Here is a 12,713-nt window from a genome sequence, read left to right as displayed (position 1 = left end):
AGAAGACTTTTATAAATCTGAAGGAATATATTGAAACATAAATGCTCATGCTTACTTGATTCTCTCATGAAAATGCCTTAATGCACAGCTTGATTCTTCAGATAGTTCTCTTGTGCACGTATACTCAATTTCAAGGTTCATAGGGGTGCAATCAACTTTATGCAATGGGAATCAAAGGGTAAACTTCCAAAAGGGGTTAAGATTCAGCATAATGTTTCAGTTTATACCTTTACCTGAAAGGCTGGAAATCCATGAAAGAGCAACACGATGTATAAACCATGTACAAAAAATAATCTTGGAATTTATTAATTATTTATTAGCTGTACAATTTCCTAATCAATAAAAATAAATCCTCTGACTTCCTATCAGGACAACCTACCATCCATTTAATATCAGGCTTTCAAATTCCATTCTCAAATGTTTCTTTAGAGCAGTTCACTTCTTTCTCATTCTATCTGTTTGGAAAGCTGATACCATGATTAATTTTTATAAATGTGAAAATTATTTTGATATATTGCAGGGGTGTTTGATAAGACTGAACATGTTTTATGAAGAAAACCTCAGTGTCTTCTAGAGCTTCATGGCTGGTGTCACTTGTGGCCTTTAAAAACAAAACAAAACAAAGCAAAACAAAACAAAGCAAAACCACTTTTGAGCAATAATGTGGAATCCAGAATGATTCATAGCTGAGTTTCCATCTGTTCATCTTTCCACTTTTTGAGCACTGAAAATCAGATCCCTTCTGGTACTTGACTTACCTCTGTATGGTCTGCTCTTCCAAATGCCAGAATACCCATCATTTCCCAGTTTGCTGTTTTCCAGGCATTGTGTAGAATATATTTTAAGTGTCTGTGATATCTGCATTAGCAACAGATTTTCTGCCTGTTTTTATAAGTATGTTTGGCAATATTGCATGCCTAACTAGACACAAATTAATAACGCTTCTCTGTTATTAGCTTTTATCTCTGGTCTATTGTTAACATCTTAAAAGATTCTCTTTGCAAAGACAATGAAAAAAGATGTTTTATTTGCTCAAATGCTGTGCTGGCAATGGGGCTTGTATTGCTGGGCTAAATGCTGGGTTGGAGTTGTTCTTAAAAGAAAGTACTCTGCACACTTAATGAGGAATTCACCAACAGCAGGGAGGTGACCCAATTCGTGCTGTGATTGCCAGGCAATGAGTCAGGTACCTTTGTAGAGGGAACACCCAGTACATCAGTGCCTATCACAGGATAACAGCATGAAAGTGCAATGATCAAATCCTTGCATGGTGTAAAGGGAAGCTCCGGATAGGTCACAGTTTATTTTAAAGAAAAGTCTTCAAGTATCTGTCTTGGCCTACAGCTCTTGTGCTGCTTTTCTTCTCTGAGTGTCTTGCTGGTTCCAGTGGTCCTCACATAATTAACCAAACACATAAACTAACAACCTTCCCACCAGCAGTCCTCAGGTAGAACTACCCTTCTCCAAATTTTACTTTGCTGTTCAGCTCCAATATCACTTAATTTTTAAAATGCATAAATGATCTTTGAGCTGGTTTTATACACATTGTACAGTGTCTGTTACATTGCACAAAACCAAAAGAACAAATACAAAACCCAGGCAGTGTTTAATTGGAAGCTACTGAATGTGTATTGAATCTTTAAAAAAAGCCTTGGAAGGGATAACAGTATCTGGAGTGTAATAATCCTGCCGACCACCAAACAGGAGTTTATCTAGTTTACCTAATGTGTATGTGTCAAGTTTAGAAAAAGTGATAATTGAAAGAACCACAGGCTGAATGCATATGCTTTCCATAAAGGACATGCTTATCTGTTACTAAGTGCATTGTAGATCTCAAATCCAGGAAGTCACTGTCTCTGTTTTACAATAGAAAATATAAAATATATTGTCCTAAGAATTATGTGGTACTGTAGAACAGAGGCACTACAACCTAGTACAGAGTCCCTTTAGATGGCTTTTTGCAATCTTATGTTTTGCTTCTTTGGGAAAATGTAACAAACAATGCCATCAATCCCAAAGAATACTAAAAAATGTTAAAAATATGGGTCAGGCTCTTTCCCCGAAGGGTTTCATTTTATATGACCCAAATTCTTCACCTAATTTCAGTGGTCACTGTATTGATCCATGTAATTAATCTATTATTTCTGCTGTTCTTTCTATCAGTGGATACTGATGATCCACAGGGAATGGAAAACTTCCTTTTAATCCACATTAATTAAACACCCAGAAATTAAACTATTACTTCTGTGATGAAGTAGGCTAAGTCCTTTTCCCTTTCTACTAAAACTTGGTCAGGAAATCCTGAAAATAGTAAAAACATACTGTTTCTTCCAAATAGTGTCTGATTTTTCCTCTGTGTACAGTTAACATTGCAAATAATGCTGCAGTCTCACAACTCAGCAGCTGCTAAATGCCTGGCTTGGTCTCACTGCAGAACACTTGGCACCTTTGCTAGTGGTGTTTGCATTGATTGACCTGGAGATCATCTTTGGGATTACATTTGCCATCAACCTGCTTATTAATGCAGTTTGAAACTATTACCCCTGAAAAATATTTTCAGGAATCTGGATTTAATTCCTTTGCTTCTGCAATTTTTTATAGGGGTGCATCAGAGAAATTACTGGTATTGCCCACTTAGAAAGGTGAAAAAACTTTTCCTTTTCATGACCCTTGGGAAGAAGGGCCTTATGCCATTGTGTTTTATGTTCTTGTTGTGAGAAGTATCATAAACATTTGAAGCTTCCTGCTTTGTAGTACATCTAAAATCACCTTGCTTGAAAATTATGTGTGTTATTCTCTTCAGCTGGGAATTCAGTAGGTCAAGACAAATGTGGTGTTTCTCTGTTTAATGCAGTTAGTAATTTGACGAGATAGGTATAATTTCCCATGCATTTCAGTTCCTCACAGTAATAGTATCCCAGAGTAATTTGGCAAACAAACAGAAGAGCTAATTAAACATTATTGAAGGCAAAAAGTGTATACAAGGTCGTACCAAGGGCTCAGCTGAAGTTTATTAAAGATTAGCAGTCTGTTTCTGCAGGAGGGATCCCTCCAGCTACTGTGATGTCTGACAGCCTGGTGTACTGCCTTCCACAACAAGCTGTTGTACAGAGCAGAATTACAGAACAAATTTTCAGTGGAATGTCTAATAAAAGGTCTTTCTATATTAAAGTTATATTTGGAACAAATAAGCACACTAAGGCCCTACTAGCCTCCATACATTTGGAAAATGAATCTAGGAGCAGATAATTATGCAAAAAAGGTTAGGTTTTTACTGTGCCTTCCATTTACACTGTAAATCCTTGTGGCAAAGACACACCTTTGCTTTTGTATTTACCTCATTCAATAGGAATCAATCTAAATCTAATCTAATGTAGTCTACATCTAATCGAAACCTAACCAATCAGCTAAATAGCTGTAAATGTGTTTTGATAGTGAAGAGGTGTGCCATGTTTGTCATTAACTTGCACTAAAAATGTAATTGTAGAAAAAAATTATAATAAGCCTATAATCTCAGAGCATTTAAACCTGTGCACAAAGTCTATGAGGAGGTATTGGACCATGCAGGGACTAAGGCCTTTACTTCTGCTCTCCTGAACATCATATAGACTCTGCAAGAACACTGCTCATACAATATCATCCTTGTAATGCCAAAGACTGTAAAATACAGATTATTTACTATGCAAGGAAGAAGTGTTCTTGAAAATGTGTTAATGACACTTAACATGGAACACCTTTCTCAGTCTTTCCTGTCATAGTTCTGGGATTTTTGACTAACATTCATATTCCTTTGCTAACACATAAATAAATTTGCCTCTTTTCCTGTCACATATAAATACATTGAGTTAGTAATAAAAGAAATACTGAGAGAGCACCTTTCCTGCTTCTGAAAAAAGCAGAGCTGGACAGAGACTGTGAAGACTCACAGTGCATCTAAGAAGTAGAAATATTTCCAAAGTCAAACTGAGTACCTTGTTCCCAATATAAGCACAATCATATTATAATTATGTACTTGGATGCTGAGATAAAAATAGAGACATATTTATTACTAATTGTTCTCCTACCTGTACAAACTGGTGTGGAGTTTTCCCAGAGTTAACAATTCTATAGTTTTTTACTAATAATGGGGATCTAGACTGAACACTACAGGAACCAACAATTTTTCCATAAATCATCCATGTTGGTATTTTTTGTTCTTGAAGCTCATATAAGTAGTATTTAAAAAATAGTTATTGCTACTAAATGAACACACTCATTTTCTTATTAATTGTAAAATTTTCTTAGGTGTTTAACTTTATACCCTCAGGTGCCTTAGAATAATTTAAAAGAAAAATGCTCTTTCAAAGACTGTTTCTGTAAGCAGCATCTAATTCCTCTACAGAAACATTGCACCACCATATAACATACCATTGAGTGTGGAAAGCCTGTGCTGAAGGATGGTGAATCACTATGTGTCTCCTGTAGAACAGAGGAATAAACATGCTTAAATATCTGAATGTCATAGTTTGACTGAGTCAGGATCTCCTAAATTGCTGCAGTTTTGAAGTTCCCCATGGTGTCTGATATAAAAGGAAAAGTGGCTTCATTCTGGCTCAAACCAGGACACTGAATGGTACCAACCATCTGTCTTGAAATTATATATCCAAACAAAATAATGCTTGGTGAATGACCTTGGTATGTGCTTGAGAGCAAACTGATGAATGATGCAAGCAGTGCTCATGAAATCAAAGAAGGTCATTATCAGTCCAGATTTTGCAGACCAAGTTCCTGTAATTTCTAAGGTGCCTACACATTGTGTGACAGCACTTGCTTGCATGGACTGGTTGTGGTTACTTGCAAGCTACTCCTTTTGTGTTTTCTGTTCAACATAGAATCATAGAATCATAGAATCCTAGGGGTTGGAAGGGACCTCAAAAGATCATCTAGTCCAACCCCCCTGCCAGAGCAGGGTCACCTAGAGTACATCACACAGGAAGGCATCCAGGCGGGTTTTGAATGTCTCCAGTGAAGAAGACTCCACAACCTCTCTGGGCAGCCTGTTCCAGTGCTCTGTCACTCTCACAGTAAAAAATTTTTTTCTGATATTCACCTTAAACCTCCTATGCTCCAATTTGTATCCATTACTCCTTGTCCTATCACTGGTCATCACTGAAAAAAGCTTAACTCCATCTTCTTGACACTCACCCTTTACGTATTTGTAGACATTGATGAGGTCACCCCTCAGTCTCCTCCAAACTAAAGAGACCCAGCAACAATTGATTGCATTTGTCATAAATATGCATAGTGCAGGTTTTGATCTTACAAGATCTAAAAGTATCACTGTTTCAACATCTTTATTGATGTTCTTGATAAGGACATAGAGTGTATTATCAGTAAGTTTGCAGATGACACCCAAGTTAGGTGGGAGTGTTGATCTGCATGAGGATAGGGAGGCTCTACAGAGAGACTTGGAGAGATTGGATCATTGGGCTAATGTTAATGGTCTGGGCTTCAACAAGGCCAAGTGCCGGGTCCTGCACTTGGGCCACAACAACCCCAGGCAAGGCTCTAGGCTTGGGGAAGTGTGGCTGGAAAGTGTCTGGCAGAAAAGGACCTGGGGGTTCTAATTGACAAGCGGCTGAGTATGAGCCAGCAGTGTGCCCAGGTGGCCAAGAAAGCCAATGGCATCCTGGCTTGTATTGGAAATAGTGTGACCAGCAGAAGGAGAGAGGGGATTGTCCCCCTGTACTCAGCACTGGTGAGGCCACGCCTGGAGTGTTGTGTCCAGTTTTGGGCACCTCAATGCAAGAGAGATATTGAGGTGCTGGAGCGAGTACAGAGGAGGGCAACAAAGCTGGTGAAGGGCCTAGAGAATCAATCTTATGAAGAAGACTTGAAGGAGCTGGGAATGTTTAGTTTGAGAAAGAGGAGGCTTGCTTAGGGGAGACCTCATCAGTCTCTACAACAACATGAAAGGTCATTGTAGAGAGGTTGGTGCTGGTCTCTTCTCACAGGTCATTAGCGACAGAACAAGAGGGAATGGCTTCAAGCTGCAACAGGGCAAGTTTAGACTGGACATTAGGAACATTTTTTTCACAGAAAGAGTGGTTAGACACTGGAATAGGCTGCCCAGGGAGGTGGTTGAGTCACCATCCCTGGATGAGTTTAAGGGTCGTTTGGTTGTGGTTTAGGGGAGAACCTTGTAGAGTAGGGATGATGGTTGGACTTGGTGATCCCAAAGTTTTTTTCCAACCTAAATAGTTCTATGATTCAGTGATTCTATGTTCTTTCATTATGGAATTCAAGGATTAGTTTTTCATACATTACCATGGTAACAAAATGGTAGTTGGATTCCTTTTTTCATTTTACATTAATAAAAGGCTAAATATTGTAAGCAGTAGAAAGTGTGTCTTATTAAGCCTTGATGCTGTATAACAAGAGTTGTTGTGTTTCTGTGAAATATGAGGCTTGTAATTAATCCTTTGTTTTAAGTCTTGAATCACCATAGCTTTTAGGCCTGCTTATCTGTCTATACGAATGTAGTTAAAAGACAAAATCTGTTAAGAAGAGCAACTCTGCACTAGTTTAAAAGCAAGGAAAAAGAAAAATTGCCTATGGTCTATAAGTTTCCTATATCTAGACCTCAATGTTCAGACCTCAGTGCATGTTTCTCTCCAGTAACTGCCTCCAAGTCTGTATACCTTCACATTGCAAATCCTATGGTGATTACAGAAAGGTATAAATGACAGCAAAAGTATTCATAGCAGCAACTCAGTTCCTCCAGGGTGAAGGATTAAAAGATGCCATAACTATTGATTATTCCATTAACCAGGGAATTGCTCCAAGTATTTGCAGCATCTTTGGTCCTCCAGGCTGAGGGAATGAGAAGAGATGTGGGAGGGAAATGAGACTCAATAAGATTTTATAAGCGATAAAGTTCTGGTGAGAGTAGAAACTTCTCTACTTGGGGTAAGGGTCACCCTGAACACATGCAAGTAGTGATCATGGATTGCTCTTTTCTCCATTTTTTGAATGCAATGAGTAGCTGACATATTATAGGAGTAATAAGCAATACAATACAGAGCTCTTGGAGCAGACTCCCTAAGGATTATAAGAGGGTGAAACCTTCTATGTTACCATCTGAGTAATAGTATCGTCTCCTGGTATTGTAGATATGAGTAGAACTGGCAAGATACTTTCTAGAACATCTGCTTTTCCCTAAGAAATGTTCATTTGTGTGATTTACCCATTTCAATTTCATTTTAAGGAGAAAGGATTCTTAATCTCCATGCTAGAATATCTAGTGAAATCATGGGGTGCAAGAGAAATGGAGAAAGGAAAACATACTGTAGAATTACCAGTAGCTCTTAAGTCACCAACGAAAATCAGTGGGGAACTGAGACTCAGGGAAACTAAATTAAGAAGCTCCTATATACAGTAGCACATTGGTGATTCTGAAGTGGAATTCTGGGTCTTTTTGTTTTGCCACAAAAATCCATTAGTTTTGTATTGAAGCCAGGAAATATTTGAAATATTTGAGTGTTATAGATCAAGATAATTATTACAATTGTAGCTCTAAATATAGGACATCTCATGGTTACCTTACACGTGGGGATAGGTGATGAACAATTTGACTGGAGAAGAGACAGGCTAGAGTTAAGCTGTGTGTTAAGGATACAGAATTAGTCTGTAATTGAACTATTCATTTGAAATAGGAGAAGCATATTAGAATATTCAATATGCATGTGCAAAAATTATCATATATGTACCATATCCAAAAGGATGTTAATAAGTCACATGAGGGCAGAAAGGTCAGGTCACTCGCTTCCAATTTAAGTGAGGGATTAGGAATCTGGAATTTAGTCCATTACATTTTTCTAGGCGAGCTGAGCAAAGACTGTGACCAAAGTAGAGAGACACAGAGATAACAGTCTGTTGTTGGACCTCCTGTGAGACCTTGCAGTCATCCCTGCTGAATATGACTGCTGAATATCCATATGTTTAAAACAAACTGCAGTGTATTAACAGGTCATATTGTCCAGCTTCCCACACAAAGCAGGGCTTACCTCCACAGTTTATGTAGCTTGTATTTTTGTCTGATTGATAAATTTCTGGTGGTTCTAGTTTGGGTACATAATAATATGCCCTGTGCCATGTCTAGCAAAAACATAGCCTTGATTTGACAAAGTCTTTCATGAGGAAGATACAGTTCCTGTCAGTAGGCTCTGGGAGTGAAAAATTCCTCAGGAGAGAGCATGCAGATAAAACATCTGATGCCTGTGGTGTTATCAGAGCTCCCAAGGAGCTTGGGGGCTTGCCAGGATCCCTGTGCTTCTGCACAGTTCTCAGAAAGGACTAGAGATTTTTGAGGATGCTGCTGCATCCTGTGGGGTCAGATGGGGAGTAAATTCAACATATTTAAGGACAATCCAAGTGTCTGAATGCTTTAACCATGCTATCCTTGAAACACAATAGTAATAAACCTAATGAACCCATTTCTGCAAATATGAAAACTTTTCTTAATCTCGTGATGAGTCTCACACAAAATTATTCAAGAGGTTTAAATGCAGATGCCTGAATAATGGACATAAAAAAGTAGATGAAATAGATCTTATGTTAGCTGACTTAAAGAGATGTCTCAGTCACTACTGCATAATATGAGAGTCATGATAGAGTCTTTAAGGCGGTGGATGGAAGAGTCAGTACCTTTTGTACAATATCATAATATTAAACTTTCCTCCAGGAAGTGGAAGATCTGGTTTCTAGCCACTTGCCAGTGTCAACAATCTTGAAATCATACCTTGTGAGCATGATGTGATCACTACAGTATTGATAAAGAATTCATTGATTAAGATGTTTCAAACACTCTGAGACTGAGGAGGACCTATAACTCTTCCATTTCCAAATGGAGTTTTCAGACTTGGTGGTTTCAGTCAAAGTTGGGATAGTCTGACTACAATAAACTGGACCATTAGGAAATAAGGTCAATTTCAGATGCTTTCCTGGTAACATTTCAACTTTTGCTAGCTAAGCTGAATGACTACTCAGCAAGTATGAAATATTTTCTGTCAGCGTTTATGGAGTTCTGTCATCCAGAGATGATAAGAGAAGCAATAACTAAATATAGGCAACTTTGAGGTCTGCCAGCACAGTTAGGTGATGTGAATCACTCAGTCCTTTAAGCCTAACCATTTACCACATCCACTTCTGGCACTGAAACAAGCAATGTGAATATAACCCTTACAGATTTACTTACAGATTTATTATTTTGTATACTAAATAAATGTTTTAAATATCTTGAAGCAGATTAATTGTAGACAAGACTGTGTTTGAAGCTATAGAAAATATACATCAAGTATTTGTGTTATCTCTGCATGCCTGTTGTCACTGGGAGTCTTTCTAGTAACATAAAAAAAAATAGCTGTATGATATATTGCCATTAGTGAGAATAAAAAATATGGGTCTGAAAAATGTCTTGCATGATCTTAAACAAGCATCTCATATGACTCTGTCAGCTTCAACAAATGTAGCCATTTTGTTTTGAAAGACATCCTCACAAGGAGTGAGTATATATAATATAATATAATATATAATGTGCTGTATAAATTGTTTACTTTGTAGTTTTTCAAAAACTTTCAAAAAGATGATTCTATATTTAGGTCATGTGCTTGACGCTGTGTCTTTTGTCTTATTAATAGGCACCACAAGGCCACATAAGGAGGGGGAAGTCCCTGGAGTGGACTATATTTTCATCACTGTTGAAGATTTTATGGAATTGGAGAAAAGTGGTGCTCTCTTAGAAAGTGGAACATATGAAGGTAAGCATGCTTTCACTGCTACATCTGTCTCATGTTTCCATTATGCTTTTTTATAATTTGATGGAATTACACTGGGATATCCCATTACAAATCTGTGATGTTTATTTACACAAATGTGTAATTATGAGAAATTTGTGATCAGCCATATGACAATTATGAAAATATTTTCATATAGAAAAGCTAAATGCATATGGATTCATTGTCATTTTAGTATATTATACTGGTTAAGAGAAACAGGATAATACATTGCACCTACAGGAAAGAAACACTAGTTCTTTATGCCAAATACTTGAGATTTCCACAAAATTTCAGCAAGCAGATGTTCTTCTGTAATAGGACAAACAAACTTTGCAACAGATTCCAGTTGTAAGGCTGGCCCTTTTCCTTTGTATATGTGACCCTGCAAGTACCTATCTATATCAGAAGCTGAAACCTCACTATTGAAGTAAAACAGGATTTGCTATGTCATTTCTTATGGCCTTTGTAAAGTTATTGAAAATAACTCATTGATTTTGTAATATGGCAGAGGGATAGGAACTGCCCTAATGACTGAATTAGAAAATGTCTGTAAATGGGGGCAAAGAGCCAGTATCTTATTTCAGAACAGTGTTTCCCAGTAGAACTGATGATTCATCTGATTTTAAACCTTTTCCAAAACACAGCTATCCTGAAAGTGAAACTACTATAAATGGAAGGGCAGTTACATAGCCGGGCATTTTAATAAAAACAGAATAATGCCATATAATTTTTTAACAGATTACACTAGCATTTAAGGTAACCGAGTAATGAACAGGTCTTTTTACTGTAATCTTCAAAATGACAGGGAACACTCTTGTTATGAAAAATACTACCCATACACATGATAATACCTGGATGAACAGAACCATTTACAGGAAGCAGCCCCCTATTTTTACCTTGTAGCAAAAGAAGCAATGAAGACTTTTTGTCCTGACTTTGTCCCTGTCAGGGAAAGCATCTGAAGATAAATAAGAAGCTATTCACCCCAAAGAAAATCATTAGCTGTGTTATAAATAGCAGTAAAGAAGGTAATCCTTCCTCAGCTAATCAGCACAAAGTACTCATAGGAAAGTAAATAAATTTTCATAAAGAGTTATATCAATACAGACCTTGTAACAAAGATTTCCATTAAAGAAGGTCAAATAAAGAAAAATATATTCTCATTTCCTTTTCTACTCTTTCACCACTGTCTGACACCTAATAATGGTAGAAGTTACCTAACTTTAATACAACACAACAATTTTACGTTTGTCAGAGATTCATTAGACAACAAGCCTTTCTTGAAGTTTCTTTTTTGTTACCTTAAGTCCTTAACGTTAAAGGAGCCTAAGCATAGCACAAGTCTGTCTTTGCTTTACCATGTCATTAGTTTGTAGCAAGTTTGTAGAGATAGAACTGCTAGGTTAAATTAATTCACAGTGCTCTTCTGTCCCTTGAGGGATACTGGGAAGTGTCTTTTAACACCAGCAACCAGAGCTGAGTGGACAGCAAGGTGAAATACTGGTTGAGGAAGTCTGCATAAATCAAAATGGCTGCAGACCCAGCTGATAAGAGGTCCAAAGTTGTGACTATGCAATGTCTGTCACATCATTTGCTGATCACAGATGACAAGTTCACTGAAGCCAAGAAGTCAGAAACTGAATGCAAAATAAACTCCACAGACCACTTTCTGCATAAATCCTGTCTTCAATTCCCAGGTTTCTCAATCACCAGATGTGCATCCTGAAAAAGAATAGATAATACATTATCTGTCTATGTATTGTGGCAAATAATAGGTAACACATTAGAAAATACACCTAGTTTACAGACTGTTTCTGCTGTTCCCATATAAAGACTTTTGAACTTGACCTTACAAAGTTCCACTCCCCTTTTCCTGATTAATTCCTCATGACTGTAGTATCTTCCTTGGGGAAGGATTTTGCTAATCATTCTGTCACAAGTTTTCCTGAGCACATTAAGCCTGCAGTGATTAAGTTTACTGGTGACAATTATACCAACCAGAGAAAAGAAATTTTCAGTTTGCCCCACTAATAGAAGATAATTCTTGAATCCTTCTATGGATCAAGCAACCTATGTGAGTGTTCATGTTCTGTGAGATGAATTTTCTCTCCTTATCAGTGCTGGTCATCATGCCTCTGAAATTAATCACACTTATTCTTAATGATTCCTAGTATATTGGTTTGCAGTTTTCTTTATTTCTTTTTTTTCTTGAAAAAAAAAGATTAGCTATTTAGTTATGTTTCTATGGCTTAGTTGAGTCAGTCTATGCTGATTGTGCAAGCATCGCCTCAGTGTACCTATTTGTGTCTACCAGAAAAATCTTTTAAATAAGGGATTTCTCATTTAGTTAAGATAAAAAGACAGACTCTATGTTGGTGTGTTGTTTTCCACCACTTCTTGACTAGAAGGGGTGATTCAGTCAATTTACCTTCTGCTGTATGAATTCCAAGGAGAATTAGAAACATCCAAAATCAGAGGAGGAGGCCAAGTGGAGACTTACCTGACTTTGAGTCTTTGCATTATTAATTATAGTATTCAGTATTGTTGAGAGGGATGGTATTTTCTCTTAGTAATGAGAAAAACAGTGAAAAATTTTATTTCTACTGCAAGCAAATAACTGTTGTGATTCCAGCCTGGACAGGATATAATCTAAAAGTGGAATCAGTATATATTCTTAGAAAAGTGGAGTTCTATAGTTTTGTTTTGTTGTGTTTTTTTTTTAATAAAAACAACTTTGTTTTTTTGAGTTTTAAAACAGATTTTTAATTTATAAAACCTTAAGAATTAAAACCCAGTATGCTCTGTGACCTCCTTACTACTTAGGTTTTGAATATGGCTTTCTTTGTCTGCCACTTTTGTAATAACTGTGAGTGACTGTAGTATTTGAAAGTGCTGTAG

The 12,713-nt window shown here is 37.1% G+C and overlaps 1 protein-coding gene across 12 annotated transcripts in view; it reads left to right on the top strand.

The window, feature by feature from the left end:
- MAGI2 (membrane associated guanylate kinase, WW and PDZ domain containing 2) overlaps nt 1-12,713 on the top strand; it is a 735,815-nt gene that overhangs the window by 425,896 nt on the left and 297,206 nt on the right. For all 12 annotated transcript variants that reach the window (XM_051637734.1, XM_051637680.1, XM_051637697.1 and 9 more), the window contains one exon: nt 9,678-9,797. In XM_051637734.1, coding sequence (XP_051493694.1) covers nt 9,678-9,797 — 120 coding nt within the window. The remainder of the gene's footprint in view (nt 1-9,677; nt 9,798-12,713) is intronic.

Source organism: Apus apus, chromosome 1 (genome assembly GCF_020740795.1).
Source record: "Apus apus isolate bApuApu2 chromosome 1, bApuApu2.pri.cur, whole genome shotgun sequence".
Classification (NCBI taxonomy): domain Eukaryota; kingdom Metazoa; phylum Chordata; class Aves; order Apodiformes; family Apodidae; genus Apus; species Apus apus.
The sequence above is the reverse complement of the archived record's forward strand: the minus strand, read 5'-3'. Positions and strand labels throughout refer to the sequence as shown.